The sequence below is a fragment of the Rissa tridactyla genome, chromosome 14, assembly GCF_028500815.1.
Source record: "Rissa tridactyla isolate bRisTri1 chromosome 14, bRisTri1.patW.cur.20221130, whole genome shotgun sequence".
NCBI lineage: Eukaryota > Metazoa > Chordata > Aves > Charadriiformes > Laridae > Rissa > Rissa tridactyla.
The window spans coordinates 11,503,816-11,521,271 of NC_071479.1; the positions used below are offsets into that span (position 1 = coordinate 11,503,816).

At 45.7% G+C, this 17,456-nt stretch overlaps 2 protein-coding genes across 3 annotated transcripts in view; one reads left to right on the top strand and one right to left on the bottom strand.

Annotated features, from left to right (window-relative positions):
- PNPLA7 (patatin like phospholipase domain containing 7) overlaps positions 1-15,324 on the bottom strand; it is a 136,644-nt gene extending 121,320 nt beyond the window's left edge. For both annotated transcript variants that reach the window (XM_054220302.1, XM_054220301.1), the window contains exons 1-8: positions 14,872-15,324; positions 11,659-11,724; positions 11,147-11,234; positions 10,424-10,506; positions 7,313-7,401; positions 6,808-6,948; positions 5,282-5,441; positions 4,143-4,223 (exon numbers count right to left, since the gene is read on the bottom strand). In XM_054220302.1, coding sequence (XP_054076277.1) covers positions 4,143-4,223; positions 5,282-5,441; positions 6,808-6,948; positions 7,313-7,401; positions 10,424-10,506; positions 11,147-11,234; positions 11,659-11,724; positions 14,872-14,931 — 768 coding nt within the window. In that variant the 5' untranslated portion in view covers positions 14,932-15,324. The remainder of the gene's footprint in view (positions 1-4,142; positions 4,224-5,281; positions 5,442-6,807; positions 6,949-7,312; positions 7,402-10,423; positions 10,507-11,146; positions 11,235-11,658; positions 11,725-14,871) is intronic.
- A 153-nt stretch (positions 15,325-15,477) lies between these two features.
- Positions 15,478-16,110, top strand: MRPL41 (mitochondrial ribosomal protein L41). Its single transcript, XM_054221110.1, has one exon. It carries the CDS (start codon positions 15,584-15,586, stop codon positions 15,989-15,991), a length of 408 nt encoding a protein of 135 aa, XP_054077085.1. The 5' UTR covers positions 15,478-15,583; the 3' UTR covers positions 15,992-16,110.
- Positions 16,111-17,456: the final 1,346 nt, after the last annotated feature.

The window sequence follows — 17,456 nt, forward strand, 5'->3', positions numbered from 1 at the left end:
ACACAGTCAAAGCTTCTGAAGCTTTCATTCCTCCGGAGCAGCAGAAGGCAAGTTTTTCCAAACACTAAACACACAGATGCTAAATGCTGATTACAACCGATAAAACCCGCCAGTCTTCCAGAGCATCAGACAGCTCAACACAATCACTGCAAAAGAACTCCTGCCTAAAGACGACAGCACAACCAAACAGGAGACATTCTGTACAACCACAACCGCTCTGGGAAATAAAAGCTCCAGCTCTGCTGTCTGCCTTGCTGGTCTGGAAGTCACGGCGAAGCAGATTCTAAAATGAAAATAAATTAATTGGAGTCAATTTCTTAATTACACCCACTTCAGCTGACCTTTTTATAAAATCTGGGGATGATATTAATAGCTTTGATTTTCAAGTTCCTGAGGGATTTGAAACTTTAAACATCTCTTTGACCTACAGCGCAAAGCCACCAGGCGTCCTCAGTTTTCCTGAGTTTCTTTTAATTAAGTACAGAAATTAGCAAATTACATTTCTGTGCCTTTTGCTGTACCAAAAATAAATGCAACATTCCTGTTTTCCAGGCTAGTTTACAGCCTGGCTTCAGACAAAGAAGTCATTCGGAATTCTCCTTGTACCCAAATGCTTTTAAGTACATCAGCTTGCCATCAACTCTATTTCCTACCAACCTCTGTACCAAATACACAGGGAAAAACTAAGGAAATCTATTAAGTCTTTAGTCACTGGACAAAAGATAAGCATTAAGTCTAAGAGTGTTCCATAACAGTTATTCAAAAGGGCAAAATAAGCCCCGCGTATCACATTTACAAGGTCGACATTCTACCCAGTGCAGCGTCTGGGGGTTTTTTCTGAACGGTGCCTGTTTGAGGATAGACCAATGCTGACAGGCTCGCAGAAAGCCAGTTTGGGGATAATAACAGATAATGATGCAGCAGCCTTTTTCTCCAAAGAACAGCCCATCCCTCCAGTTTTTCCAGCACATAATTTTTCCTTTTCGAAATCCCTGCGTGAGCGCAGCCCGCTTTTGAAAGGGCCAACACCACATCTAATTGGTCTGGAACACGCTAAAAGCTGTCAGAGGAACGCGGAGAGGAAGTGTTCCCGTAATTGTCAGTTCTCTCAAATACAATGTAATCAGCCGCACACGGAGAATACCACGTTTAAATTATAATATTTTACGATTGCATACCGGGGTCACAAGGAACAGTTAAGTTATAATCAGTACTGAAGTAGGGTTTTTTTTTTTCAACAGAGAACTTCTTGTTCCGAGTGCAGATAACTATTTACGTCTGCCTTGCTGGAATAGCCGTGGAGTAATTCAGTGCTGCCGGTGACAAACGTCACAGCTAAAGCTGCCGTTGAATCCAGATGACAGCCAGTGGCCAAATCCAAATGAATCTGGTTCAGAAATCTGTTACAAGAGACAGAGGTGCCTCACATTCTCCCACCTGGAGTGGTAACTCCTTTTTGTACCCAAAAATCCAGGACGTTCTCCCTATTCCCATTGCTTGGGTTTTGTCTTCCTCTGCTCCTCCCTGCCACCCTTCACGCTACATCAACACTGCTGCAGCCCAAAGTCTTCGCAGCGATCGATTACTTCTCCATAACCTCACCTACCTCGTCCACTTTGCCTTTAAGCAGATGCGAGCCCTGCAAGCTCACCTTTATCCAAGTGGTTTTTCAGCCTCTTCTAATCCTCAGAGTTTCATGTTTTTCCCCTTCGGTCACTGGCAATCGATCATTATCCTCCCAGTCTCTTCCTTTTCATTCCAGCTATGCCACCGGCTCACGGTTTTCCAAATACCAGCTCCACATGGAGGACAAAGGAAGAGTAAACCCCAAAGCCCTAGCAATCGGCATCAAATGCCGTCTCTATTCATCCCATTTAACTCGGAAGGAAAATTCACCATTCCGGGAGGAGATCCGACCGCGTGCAGGGGTGGAGTGAGCTCTGGGCAACAGCTTCAGAAAACACGCGCATGGACATCAACAACGTTCAGTTCAGACAATTCTTTAATATTAGAGGCAGTATCAATTCAGAGTCAGATTAATTACAAGGCGGAGTTGTTCCAAAATACCAGGAAAGGGCTGGCGTCTGCCTGGATTCAAAGCCTCCCATTTCTCCTCTGAGTTTTGAGAAAGCAGCACTTATCTCTTCTCAGAACAAGGGAAATACAACACAAATCTCTTAAGTCAGAGCTGGTATCTTTTTATTTAGTAGATCCAAGGGTACTTTTCAATATAAAAAAACTGCAAAATTAAATTAGGAAGTACCTCTTGTGTGACCCTTCTTTTCGCTCCAACAACAAGAGGTCACACCACTTCTTGCAGCAACCTCAATCGTCTTGCACTTCTCTCAACCAAGTGGGGGACCAGCCTGACGTCAGATGTTACAACATCAGTCAAAAAAATCCCAAATCCAGCTCAGACAACTCAAATCCTCTCCGAATGCATCCTTTCTTTGTGTCAGATCCATGTGTTTGGCGGTACGGTGAAACTTAATTAAGATTACGGTACCTGCAGGAAGTTCTACGACTCGTTCACTAGTTTGGAATGCCCCTGAGAAGTCTCCTCTATTTTGATCAATGCCACTTTCTCTTTCCTTGCCCATTTTCACGCTACTCCTATACCTAAACTCAGCAGGGAGCATAAGGAAGAGGAAATAAAACAACCGGTTCACAAAGCCGGGAAACAAGGAAGAAGAGAGAGTTGTAAAACAAATGAGAACAAGTTAATTTAGCAAAAAAAAAAAAAAAAAATTGCAACGTTTTGGTTATATACTCTTCCGCACATTGATAACTTTTTTCAACCCACTTTCAATAATTTTTATTTTCTGATTTATCAGTGGTGTAACTAATGAGAGAGAAAAAAAATATGACAGAATGAAAATTTAAAAAAGAAACAAAACAAAAAACACAACACAAAATGAATGGCAACCACCCATTAAAAAAACCAGAACCACAAGCCATTGTTATACAAGAAGGATTTCTCCTTGTTTATTCAAAAGAAAAAAAAAAAAAGGAAAAAACATGACTAGTATTAACGTTCCTATGTGGTGGTCCTGCTCTTTAGAATATTGTCATTAAGAAAAGTAAGAAGGGCAAAGATACCGCTAAACCTGCTATTAATATGGATTTGACAGCAAGAACTAGACTTGTGCAGTCCAAATTATTCACGTGCCATTACTTCCTACAGAAGAAAGCGTGACCAAGCTTAAAAACTGTTTATCGCTTTCGATAGGTTTTATGGAAATAGTATATATATATACATGCCGCTGCTTGCATCTAAAAGCAGCAAAGAACACTTTGCAGAATTATTAAAACTACTTACACAGAGTAACAGTAGCCTTTAATGAAAGGAGACAGCCGAGCACAAGAGAAACACGACACAAGGTCAAATATGACCAACTTATTGATCAGATTATCTTCATCCTTTCCACTGTGAAAACCCTTCAAGTAAGCACTTGAAGCGCTTGCGTATTATTGAAGATGATGAATTCACCACCTTCAATTGAGGTATTCCTAAATAGATGCACTGTGACAATTTCACCAAACCCAACGTTGTCATTCCAACTGAAACAAAATCCACCCTGCTAATTTGTGCGATAAATACGCCCAGCTCGCATTTAGCTCATCTTGTCGCCCGCCAAAGGGCACAACCTTCAGATGGTCACCAGCAACATCAACACATTAGGAAAAAATTAAATTCATCAACTGGTTTCACAGCATAATTACAATAATAACAACTGTCAGATTTATTTTCATTAGTCTAAATAAAAATAAATTCAGTGAGTAACTAATCAAACAGCGTAAAAGCCTGGACTTCTGGGCCCTAACCTGGTCGTCCTTCTCCTGACTGCTTTGTGACCTTGAGCAAGTCAAACCATACCTCAGTTTTTCAGCCATAAAAGAATAATTCGAACCCTATTGCCTATCAGAAATTGCCAGTGTTACACTGCCAAGTGCACATGTTTCACAACCAACACAGCACAGAGCTACGTTTACAGCTGCGAAGGCCTGGGAGGAGGAAAAGAAGTGATCAAAGAGCTGTTTTCCATTTGATTCTTTCCTAGCAACATTCAAAGCCTGCTTCCCCCGACAGGCTGCGTGACACGAAGCGGCACTGCGGGAAACCTGCACGTTCAAGAACTTACCGTGATAACGTCAAGAATGCTGAGAAGGCTGTGGACGCTGTCTCCCGCCAGCACCTCCTTAACAACCACTTCTGTTCCGTCCTGCAAGCAGAGGAGAGAAGATTACTGCCGGCTCACCGCAGCACAGCGGGCACATATGGAGCATTTCACAAAGCTTAACTTGCTCTCGTTCTCCCAGATACTGAGGAGCCTGAAAAGAAATGGTCCCCCATTATAATTTGGATGCTTGTTTTCTCTCTGCTCTGATGGAAATGTGCTAATTCAAACCACCAAAGTTTTAAACCACCATTCGAAAAGTGATCTACTCAATTAAAAGAAAATGAAAGCCATTTTTGTCTAAGGGGAGATCTGACCTGCTTGTCTTTGCTATGTAACAATCAATTTAAACAAAAAAAAAAAAGCTTTCTTCACGCTGAGACAGAATTAGCTCCCTTTATCGCAGGACTACATGTCGAGAGGCAGCACAAAACACAGAACAGCAAAATGCCAAAATATACGGAAATCATCAAATTTGGGATAATTTATGAACCCAAACCCCCTGCATTTTCAGCCATCAGCAAATTGTTCACATAGTAAAGCTAAAGTCACAGTTCCGTCGGGAAGAAGGGAAAAAAAAAAAAAAAAAGTCTAAATTGGCAGAAGGGATCGCAAGGGCTAGCACTCAACATTTTAAGACTCACCCATAAAACAAGCCATCATTTCTCTTCCCTGTCTACCCAAAAGTGAGTCTGAATCTTCCACCTCCCAGGCAAACCCGCTAACTACCACGCAAGAATATTCTGGAGTGAAGCGTACTTGCTCTCTCCTGCTCTCTACACCTACGTCTGTAACTGCCAGCCAAAAGGAGAACGTTTCCAGCGCTGTGCAAAGCCCGTTTGCACCCCGTCCTCCCTCAAGAACTATGCAACTACGGGACATGAGGATATTTCAGAATGCCTGGTCAGCACTGTGTTTCGCTCTCTCTTCGAAGACACAGGGGACCACAGCTAAAAACCTTGATCTTTAAAAATACCATGGCCCTGAAGGGTTGGAAGTAATCCTTTCTAAATCACTATGATTCAAATGTCTAAGTTTAATCAATCCTTAATGATTCATGCCAACAGCTTTATCTCGAGAACGGCAGATCAATTTATTCTTACACTTTCTTGAATGCAAACTTCCAGCCTGCCGTCCTGCACAACGTAGATGCTGTTATCCATCTGCCCGGGGCGGAAGATGTATTCACCTTCATGCAATTGCACAAAAAACATGTGCTTGCACAGTTCCAGGAAAAGAGGTTTCTCAAAGTGGCCGAGGACCCTGCAGGAAAGAAAACGCAAAGGGAAACCTAAAATCGGCACTGCCCTTGGAAAACCCTTCCCAAATTAGCAAAGCCCCAGGGGCAGATAGCAGCGGAACCCCAGAGCTGCTGCCGAGCGGTCCAGCAGCACGGCAGAAGGAGCAGAACTCCCCAGCGCAGAAGTGCAGGAGCTCTGGGAAACACCGAAAACTGAAAATGCTGGAGTTCCTTTTTGAGTAGCAATGCCAGCAGGCCCAGAAGGAAGCGTATCCACTCTTCCTTAAGCAAACATGGCTTTTGAAGGGGAAGAAATAGAAAAACCTGCAATAGATTCACACATTGCATGAAAAAAGTCGCCCTTCGGAACTTTCCCTTTTGGTACAGCTACCCTGTCCACGTAATCAGAACACGTGAGAAATACTGGAAACAAAGGGAAAAATCCCCGTCACCTGCACGTCCTTGTAAGTTTGGAATATTCCATCTCCCGCAGGTAACGTGCAACTCTGACAGTAGTCAGTCACTTACAGGCAGACAGAAATACGCGTCCGACCTGATCGTTCTGTGCACAGGACCAGAAAGGCCCTTCATACAGCTCCATTAGCTCCCACTTAACAGGATCAATCAATCAAAATCTACTGCGGCATCAATTAGTCATAGGAGATCATAATTCCACAGTAGGAAGTTTAGATGATTTAAATAGCAGTTTTATTACAGTGTGTGTGACCTTCAGGACTAAATCATATCAGAACTGGGAGAAAAATGAACATACACAAACAAAACCAGAATTACAGGTCTGAAGATCTCACGCTCTTTGCCGTGTCAGCAATATAAACTCGACTGAAGAGGCACAAAGCCCATCCCTTCCTCTCAACCCACCAAAGAGCTGAGAAGATTAAGTTGACTTTGATTCTGTTTGCAAGCTTTTTTAGCCACAAAAATAAAAGATTCTGCAGTTTAGAGAGCTGTCAATATGGTATCCAATTAACGCGTACCAATTATGATACCGTTCTATACCAAAAAGTTACCTGATATAGTCCAAAGGGAATTTTAAAAATGTACTAGCAGAAATCCGTTCATGTTAGAAAAGCTTTATGATCATTATCCCCAAATTTAGGCCACTAATCTATGTCCCTTTTTAAAAAAAAAAAAAAAAAACCAAACAAAAAAACACACATTCGACTATTTTCTTAATGTGTCTAGAAGATTAGAAGTCATTTATTTTTTCCTCATGCTCAGATGAGCTTTCAGTCAACTGCTTAAAGATTCTGACCATGCAGTGATAAAACTGGTCTTGACGTAAAGACTTGACACAAACTGCTAAATATTTAGATCACTTGAACATCCGTCCAAAGCAAAATCCAGACTTGTTTTTCCATTTCACATTACCTAACATTTTTAAGCATGTATAGGACTTCCGATGGCAAATGGGAATTCTTTACATCAAATTCAGTCAGATCCGCCTCTAGCAGAGAGGGAGGTGGTTCTTTTGGCTGCAGGGTTGGACACTCCTTCTTAATACGCAGAATCCTACAAAGAAAATCAGGTCAGAAAGTTCAGGAGGTCTCCTCATTTGTCTTAAGTACGGGCTCTACGCAGACACCACAGGTTGACTGCAATACTAACGGCACATCGTACCAAGTTACACGTTATCTAGTAGATAAAACAGTAGTGTTCCACCCTCCCGCCTTTCTTCAGCAAAACCAGAGACAGTGCTGCATAAAGCACTCCGTTCCAGCAAACTTCCCAGCAAAACGCTAGGCCGAGGCACAGCTGGGAAAAAACAGCACCTGTGGAAAAGTGCTATGCTAGGGAGAGGTTCCACACCACAAACACAAACCCACAAACCCAGCCTCCGGGGCGTGAATTTCCCCTTTCCCAAAAGCCCAAGTACCTTTTAGCCAAAGATAAAACTTTTGCCCGCTTCCGCATCCTTTGGCGAGGCACGGTGTTCCCAACCAGAGAGTTTGGAAGAGTTGTAACCTAGGAGGAAATAACGAAACCAAACCTATTTACTAAAAACCAAAACCAACAAACGAAAAAAAAAAAAAACCACCAAACCAACCCACTAGTTCCAACCCTCCAAAGGCTCCAACTCAGCAGAACGTGAGCCCAGGGAAGCACTCACAGAAGACCTTGGAGGACTGGAACAACACCTACTCCAGCAACACCTTCTGGCTAGAAAGCAAGTGGAGTATACTTTGATTTTAATAAGCGACTACTGCAATGGTAATGGGTGGTAGAGGGGGAAGAAAACCCCTTAGCTATACGGTTCTCACTCAGAAACACTCAACAACAAGCAGAAAAGTAACAGTGAAGGCTCCAGCCTTCCTACGGCAGACCGCGATGCTGACAAACCGGGGCCGCGTTCATTTTCGGGTCGGTGACAACCAGCACCGGAGACGCGCAGCGAGGCTTTTACTGGTTTGGAACAGTTACCAAGTGCCACCTTCTGGAGAAATGCAGCAGCCGCAAGAGCGAGAAAACACCTCATCACTTTCTAAACGTCGCTAGTTCTCTGTTTCTCAGGGAGTTTAATCCCAGGAAAAGGTTTCTCTCCCCAAAACAAAAAGACCCAAAACTTTAATTCGTTTGGAGACTCACTTTTTCAGTTTTTTTTTTAGAAAGTAAAATCTTGGTATTTTATCAGAAATACCTGAATTACAATCAAGAGCAGTTAGTTTGTAATATTCTGTGTCTTATTCAGGAATCAAAGCAAGGTCTAAAACCCCAAAGCAAAAACTACCTGAAATGATTTTGCCATATGGAATTCTAAGCATTCTTTACTTCTGTGTTTTACATACAGCCAACTGTGTTAAAAAATATTAAAATGAAGAAGTTGCTGGCAACACACACCATTTCCTTTCACTGGGGGCTTTTTTTGGCCAAGCCCTACATAAAGGCTGATCTGCAACGCAAAAGCCAGGTTCAGGGAGTCATCTCCTCCCTCCACAACCAAACACAGCCCCACAACTGATTATTAAAACCAGCACAGCGTCTAATTATTAAGTCCAAGTATTTGTATTCACCTCAACAAAGCTCAGCGGTGTGCGAGGCAGAAGGCTGCGACAGCTCGGCAGAGGAAGTGTTCCTCACCAGGCACCGACCAACAAAGGAAGTTCACGTACCTGTACCTTGTTTTTCTACAGGTGTTGTTTTAAGTGCCCTGGCAACGTGAGCACACCTGGACTCGAGCGGGTTATCCCCAGGACACAGCTAGGACGCCCCAGCTCTGCCTACGGTCCCAACGGGCGCCAGTCCCAATCCTGCCTCGCAGCTCCCGGGGGTTGGAGCATCCACCGGACCCGCACCCTGGTTGTGACTCTACAGGACAGCGGGCAGGGAGCACTTATCACCATCCAAATAGCCTTTTCCTTCACCGACCATCTGTATCTGCAGCTACAAGCAAGCAATAACCATTTGCTACTGTAAAAGGGGTCAGAGTCCCCACCTGAGTACGAGGCAGCTTTCCAGATCCAGGTTTTATCAACAGCATCATATACAAATAAAACTGCACGTGGAGCTCCAAGAAGTTGCTACATATATTTTGGTATGGGAAGTGTTGAGTAAGGAAGTCACCTCCACCTCCAGGACCTACTGCACAAGCTTGTAACAAACCCACATGGGAAGTCTCGGCACTGACACAGCCGCTCATGGAATCCCTGCAAAGGTGAGTTCTTTTCAGCATAGTGGTACTGTCAGCCAGAAAAAAAATCAATCTCACATTCCACATACACTACGTGTTTTAAGGAGAAAGACAGCAAGATTAATCTCCTCAATTAAATGAAATCCAGGCGATCGGTGCTGGACACCTAGCATACCTACTGAGATTAACCTAATCCATTAAAGGAAACACCCGTCTTCAGATTTCCTCAAGCCTTCTCATTGCAATTTCCCAAGAAAAGCCACTTGCAGAGACAAAAGTAAAAAACAAACAAGAAACAGAACTAAACATCCAACAGGCAGCCACAGATCTGAAGGATTTAACGGAGTGATGCAGAAACAGATTCCTGACTGATGGAAAATTCTTGAGGAGCCCTTTCAGAACAATAAGATGGGAACGACATGAGAACAGGACGCTGAGGGCACAGGTTGTATTCCTTGCGACAATCCAAGGCAAAGAGGTTCATCTTGGGATAAGCCCCTCTTGAACAGTCTCTAATGAGACAGTTTGACGAGTCCTACTTGTAATTCGGTAGAAGAAGAGCAGAGCTCGTATGCTGACGTGCTCGGTGCTCTTCACAAGGGGATGGCAGAAAGGTAAATCTGTCTATCTGCTCGGCAGACAGACTCCCATGGGACAGACGGTGCCGACTTTGAATGTAATGGCACTGCTGAAAATCATTATCTGAAAAGGACAATCCTGAATATAGGTGCCAAATATCGCGAATATAATCCTAAATACTGAGAAAGTGGATGCAGCCAGGCTCTTCTCAGTGGTGCCCAGCGACAGGACAAGGGGCAACCAGCACAAACGGGAACACAGGAAATTCCATCTGAACATGAGGAAAAACTTCTTTACCTTGAGGGTGGCAGCGCCCTGGCACAGGCTGCCCAGAGAGGTGTGGAGTCTCCTTCTCTGGAGATAGTCCAAACCCGCCTGGACGCGATTCTGTCCAGCCTACTCTGGGTGACCCTGCTCTGGCAGGAGATGATCTCCAGAGGTCCCTGCCAACCCCTGCAGCCTGTGATTCCACGTAAGACAGATTACTATAGATATATAAAACCCATCAACTCCGCAGTGGAGTTAGATTTACCCCCTACTCTCAATGTCTGCAAATATTCTTGAAAGAGGAAAAGTTTGACCAGAAAGAGAAGCGACTGCTGTTCTATCAGCAACTCGGGCAGAATTGCAGGAGCTCTGGAACATCCCAAAATTCCAGTAAAATTTTATAGGTTGAAGGCCCTGGGCTAGGCTAAACAAGCGAAGTACCGCAAACTTTACAACACCTCCCGAACTGGATTTTAATCTTTACTTCCCTCCCACCACGCCAGATGCACTTACCTTTCTCATGATCTTCCGCCCGTAGAACATCACTTTGTCTCGCTTGCGAAATCTGTACTGAGGCACGTGCGGCTGAAGTTGTTCTGAAAGAGAGAAGCATCATCACATCAGAAACCGCCCGCACCTCTATGCTAAGGCAAAGAAAACCCAGCACAGGCCATCAATGTTGACCACCTCCATAACAGCTGTGGGTCCTGTCTACCAAGCAGCAAGCTCTTGTGGCCGGCCTTTGGAATTTAAACCAATACAAGATGGCTCATTACCCAACCCTGGTCAGCCAAACCAGGGCAGGGAAGAGCTGCCTTGAGGCTCTACCTAATCACTGGGGGAGGTAAAATGGCTCTCTAAACAGATACAAGGATCAGGTAATCTTAATCTCACAAAGGAAACCTCTAACTCACCTGTTTCTCATTACTCTAACGGTGAAATGGCAGCAGGTTTGAAGTTATTTGCCTGCCAACTGACAGGAAAGCTGACATACACTAGAGAAATAAAAACCTCGAGCATCCTGCACATGACAGTTATGAATCCTGTGTTCAGGCCTGGGTAAGTGAATTAACACAAGTTCTTCATCCTTCTAAAGCTGTTTTCCTGCAAGAACCACTAACTTCACAGCCAGCAGTTATTGCAAATCAGCATAGAATCTACCACGTATTGTTACAAAAATGCTGAAGATAGATGAGAAAACTGTTTTTAAAACATACGTAGTTATTGAGTACTTACTAGACTGTCTCACTCTTCTGTAAACGACGAACACAACAATTGCTATAAGAAGTAATGCAACTGCAGCTCCAATTGCAATCCCGGTCAGCTGTAAGAGGAATTGGGAGGGGAAAGAAGTCAGTAACTTCTAAAGTTGAAAATTATTAAGTACTTTTGGGGGGGGGGGGGTGAAGAACACTTAGCTCAGAAAGATGTCTAAAAGTCCAGCACATTCATAAATACTTAATCTCTAATTAAAACATCACACATGCAAGAAGTTGAAACTACATCAGCATCTCACTCATAAGCTCGCATGCAAAATATTTAGCATTTTTTCCCCCCAAAGACCTGAGAGCTGATCAACTCAACGTACGTGGCATGAAAGAACAGGAATTAATTCCTGCCTCACGCACAGCGACAGCGAAGAAACACTCACACTTTGACTGCGACTTAGTAGAGTTTCTAGAACTTAGGAGAAGCTACACACTATTTACACACAGCCTTTCATCCCATTGATCAAAGCTATACGTTACCATAGTGGTCTGTATTCTGTCTTCTACAAACTGAAGAATTGGCATTCCACCCGCTGGTAACACAGCCTGGCACCAAAAAGAAGGTGAAATTAGTTGCCCACAACTGGCAAAAAGCCTCCATAAAGACATCTCAGCGCCTGGCCTGGGACGTGCAATGCAAACCGATTGTATTTCAGTCTCTTTCTTTCAACTACAGCCCACTTTGTAAACACAAGACACGCTGCGGAGAGGAGTCAGTGGTGGAGTTCGACACTGGTATCAGTTCAACACATTCCTAAATAGTCATAAAACAGGGTCAAACAGTGGGGTGATAACCGTTTTTGATGACTCTATGTTTTTCAGAGCAACAAGGACAAGAACTGAACGTAAAGGGGTTTATGAGACTGAGAAAGTAAGTAATAAAACAGCAAAATGAATTCACAATAAAAAGAAAATTACGCATATGGGGGAAAAAGCTCTGACCTCAGGTACAGAGTCCCAGGACCTGAGCCGACTATTGTCGTTCAGGAAAAAAATCTGGCAGTTAAAGTAGTCCCATAAAGACAGATCAAAACTTACCAGAACAGGGGAAAAAGGCAAACCAAATAATAGAAACAAGTAGGAAAAGACTGAGTACAAGGACAGCTGTGTCCCCCTGTATGTCTTAAACCTTACAAGTACTTGAATTTTAAGTACTACACACAGTTCTGGTGCCTGTTTTTGCCCTTGGCTTCGGATCTGGATGACTTCTTAACTTAGCTTTGCCACCGAGAGAAAAATGAAGTGCATGCCAAAAGCCGCCAAACAAGTTTCTCTCATGAAATTGATTCCAGTTCTACAGCACAAATAAAACTCCTGCCCGACCAGTCAACGCAAACAGACCGCTGTCTCTCGTTTGTCATCTTAGGTTGCTTTAACACAGCATATCGACAATTTATTTTCCCAGCATTAGTCAAACTAACTCTATCATTATGAGATTATTGTTAATGGGACTGTAGCGGAAAGTCGCAAGAATTTGGAAAAAAAAAAAGTTGAAAATTTTCTTAGCAACAAATACAACACATTCAGGTAAAGCAGAGTGGTATAAGTCTATTGTCTATAAGTGGTATAAGTCTATTGTGGTCACTTAATTTATTTCCCCTTGAGGGTGTCAGGGACACGCACAGTTCTGCTACTGTCCAGGCCTGTGTGATCTCAAATAACATCCAAAACAGTAGTTGCCAACTGCCAGTCACATTGCTGCTACACGAGGAGAAGAACAAATTCGCGAGCAAAAGAATAAAACACACAGGCACAGCCCGAGCCCTCACACCTCAATACAGAAGAGCAGCGAGGGAAAGAAGAAACCCAGACCTCCAAGGAAAACTGGAAGGTTCTTGCAAGGTTTCTCACAACCCCCGGTGAAAACGTGATATTCTCAAGCACTGACAATCCCTGCAGAAAAGCAGGGAAAGGAAGCAGGCAGGTTGCAACCATACAGATGCTGGAGATATGTAAGCAGTTGCTGTTACGTGACAGCATCTGGGCGAGGAATGAGGTCAGGGTGAAGCCACTGCTGCTGAAGGACCCTCCCGTCAGCCCGAGCCCACAGGAGCTCCCTTCACAGGGCGACAGCCAGCACCCACATCCAGGGACTTCACAGGCGCCTTACGCAGCCGCAAACAATTCTCAGACACAAAACGCGTGTGGAACAACCCTGAAAAGACCCTCTCTCCATCAGAAAATGGAGCAATGACATGCTAAGAGTATCTATTAGAAAGCATTTGTCTGTTTTTTCCAATGATGTTGACATCTCATTAAGAAAATAAGAATTAATAGCAACTAACAAAAATATACAGCTACACGCTGTACATGCTCACCCAGAGTGCCAAGCGCAGAACAAGCAGCTCTGCTGAGAGTTTAACAACTCCACGTGGCGATCAAAGGCAAACTGTGAGACATTCCCCATTTAGGGAGGGGTGGGAAACACTTATCGGTGCCGAGAGCAGGGCCTTGAAATTCAGATCGCCCGGAACGTCAGAGTCCTCCCAGCTCCCAAGCACATGGCTCCGGGCGCCTGCGTTTGGCTTCAGATACTGGATCTTCCCAAAACATTTCTTAACTGCATACAAGTAGGTCGTATATATCGTTTAGTTCTGAAAGTAACTGTTTCCTGTCATTACTACTAAAGCACCACGTGCCTTGTTGGACTACGAGTTTCTTATTTATGATTAAGAACAGATTTAAGAACTTATTTATGATGAAGAGCTAGCTGCCAGAGAATTCCACAATTCTTCCATCTTTAGGCTAAAAAAGTACTGTTGAAGCAAAAGACACTTAAATTGTGTAATTCTGCTAACAGCATAAAGATTGAAGCAGAATGTGAAAGGTTTGCAGTAAAAAAAAATTAAAAAACCAACATATACACACAAAAAAAAAGGGACCAATCTTGACATTTTTGGAAGGCTAAAACTCTTATCAGGAAAGGCTCTTTCCAAGTAAAAGCATCTAAAGACATTACCCAAGTGTCACGAAATTAAGGACATGTTATGGTTTGAAGAAGCCACAACAATTTATTGTTGTTTAGACAATTATTCTATCACTCAGTGACCCCTCCCCACCCTGGAAGGGGAATCGTGAAAAACAAGGAAACCCAAGAGTGGAAATATAAACAGATTTAATAGAATAAGACTAGATAATTAACATTAATAATACCAAAGAACAAATATTGACCCTGATACTCCTATAAAATAGACAAGGATTATACTCAGACAATTCTATCAGCAGGAAGCTGTGCACTCCCAGCAAACGTGGGACACTGAGAGGCTGCGGCTTCGGGAGGAAGGGAAGGGCGCAGGGGTGAGAAGTTCTCAGGAGACAGAACTCCTCAGCAAACTTTCTAATTTCTATGGAATGTGCCGTTCGTGGTATGAAATGACCCCCCTGGCAGCTCGGGTCAGGTGTCCGGGTCTCGCATCTCCTCGTCCCAGCACCTGGGGAGCTCCAAAACACTGAGACCTTGAAACTCGCACACCAGAGCTGGCGACAAAGTAAATACTTTCACAAATTCAGACACTAGAGTCTTCTAGAAGTGCAGTTTTCCCAAGCGTTAGAAAAGACCTTACTGAAAAGTAACATTACTGAAAGAGAAATCAACGCAGCGTCGCTGGGACCAGGGCAGCGCAGTGGCTTTCAGCTTCTGAAATGCTAATGGGGCAATAAACATGTCAAAACCCACAGCAAAGCACACCGTACCTCCAGGCTGGTGGTGTTGCCCTCCTCCCCCGTCTCCGGGGGCACGGCGGGAGCTGACATGCCAAGGAACGAGGAGCAGACGGCGCTAGGAGACGACGGCACCCCCGACCCGAAGCCCCGCCGCCTGCCCGCTCCGTCCCCCCGGCCCGGCCGAGTGACCCAGCGAGGCTCAGGCACAGGCGGCGCTACCGGGACCGCCGGCTGCCGAAGGCCCCCGGGGAGCGGGGCGGCAGGACCTCCCTCGGACGCTCCAGGGCGCGGCTGCAGCCCCTCTGCGACCGCCGGTCACCACAGTCAGGCCCACGGTCCCTCCCGTTAAACAGACACGGGACGCTAACGGGCCGCCGTCCGCCGAGCCGAGCCGAGCCGAGCCGTCCCACCAGGCCCGGCCCGCCCTATCGCGCCCCTCACCCGCCGCCACACCGGGAGCCGCCCGGGTCAAAGGTCACCCCCGCCGCCCGCCGAGGGCAAGCGGCAGGCCCCGCCCACGCCCCGCGCTGCTCGCTGCTGATTGGGCGGCACAGCCCCCACCCCCGCGGCCAATGGCCCGCGCTCGCCGCGGCGTTACGATGGGCGCTGCGGATTGGCTGGCGCCTGCCGGCCAATGAGACCGGGCGGTGTTGGTGTGTGGGGAGGTGGGAGCGCCGTGAGGTGAGGGTGGTGGTGCCAGAGTGGTCTCACCGCGCCCTGTGGAGGCCGCAGGTTCCCGGCCATGGGGCTGCTGACCGAGCTGGCCCGCGGGCTGGTGCGGGGCGCTGACCGCATGTCCCCCTTCACCAGCAAGCGCGGCCCGCGCAGCTACAACAAGGGCCGGGGCGCCAGGAGGCCGGGTGTGCTCACCTCCAGCAGAAAGTTCATCCGCGTCGAGGAGATGGTGCCCCAGTTCATCGTCCCCGACCTGGAAGGTTTCAAGCTCAAGCCCTACGTCTCGTACCGCGCCCCCCCGGGCTCTGAGCCACCCATGACGGCCAAGCAGCTCTTCACTGAGGTGGTGGCTCCCCGCATTGAGAAGGATGTGAAGGAAGGTGCTTTTGACCCCAACAACCTGGAGAAGTATGGCTTCGAGCCGACGCAGGAGGGCAAGCTCTTCCAGCTCTTCCCCAAGAACTACGTGCGGTAGGGAGCAAGCAGCAGGGCTCCTGGGGTGAAGAAGCATCATCGTCCTGTGAGACACAACCCACACCAGCAAACATGGGACAGCTTCTGTCACTGGCTATTAAAAGCAAATCCTTCCATGTATTCTTTCTGCAATGTCTGATTTAAATTGCTGTGGGGAAATGGGGGGTTAATTTCGCATCCCTCGCTTAGGAAGGTGTTACTTGTGTCTTGCATTGTGCATGTAATTGGGTTGTGTGAGCATGTGGGTGCCCAGAGAGGAGCTGATTGACCAGGCGCTGACAATTAGCAGGAGGCAGTTTCTCTTCAGGCTGCTAAAACATCATTCCTTCCTTCTGGGAAGGAACTGCTGTTTTCTGGGAAGAAGAGAGGGCACATCTGATCTCCTTGGGAGAGTCTGGCGTTCTTGGCTGGGGAAAGCCGGCTGCTGCAAACTGTCCCCAGCCTGGGAGCACTGCCCAGCTCACACCGAGGGACAGAACCCTTCAGTGATTTACCCCCAGCCCCCGTGACACGTTCCACCAAGGCAGGAGCAAGACGCCCACCAGGCCAAACCATGGCTGCACCCGTAACTCTCTCTCAGAGCAGAGAACTGTGGCTTACATTGAATGCCACCACTTTGTTCCAGACTTTCCCAAGCCTTAGAGCTTATCTTTCTTTTAGAGTAAATCAAGATACAGTTAATAGGTACATTTAATATCTGTTCTTTAGTGCAGCTGCTTGAAGTTACAAGGTAACTGTTTACATTTGAAACATATCTCAAGAATTGTTATTTTTTGACACCTTCCTAGAAGAGCATTGTCTTGCTGTTGGTCAGATTAAATGGATACAAGTGACACTTACATAGTTGAGTGCAACTGTTTAAAGTAGAAACTGCTAAATTCTAAATGTCTTTGGTAATAATGTTTTCTCTGACGCCTAAGCACTGGAGTCTTGAGAAAGTGATTCTTCTGTGTGGCAGTTCTGTGTCTGGTGACTGCTGCCCTCGCAAGAGGTACTCAGGAGTTTTGTTTTTTTCCATGAGGTTTCCAAATACCAACTACTGCAAAGCTTAAGCATTAGAGAACTAAACTGCAATGAAAATGTTCACTTTTGGAGAAACGAAGCATGTTTACTGTGTTTTCTGTGAGCATCCAGTCTGTAGTGAAGATTGGCAGATGAGTCCTTAAAGTGTTGTTTAAAAAAATACCTCTTTTCAGGCCTGTCCAGGGCTGTGCTGGCAGGGAGGGGGTGCTGCAGCCCCAGAGAACTGCGCGGGAAGGAGTTGTCAGCACAGCAGCACAACTTTTTAACTTATTTTTCAGCTCATCAGAATAATGGTTATACAGAAGGGGTTGTTTTCTGCCTTGAGGCTGGGTGCTGTGGCTGGTGCCAGAGGTGATGCTTCGCCCCTTTCTTTCAGAGGTGTCACTTCTTTAGGCTCCACCTTGCGCTTCCCTGAGGGGACAACCCTTCACGTCCTGGAGAAC

Coding starts and splice junctions, on each gene's coding strand:
- MRPL41 (XM_054221110.1), top strand. CDS start 15,584: ATGGGGCTGCTGACCGAGCTGGCCCGCGGGCTGGTGCGGGGCGCTGAC.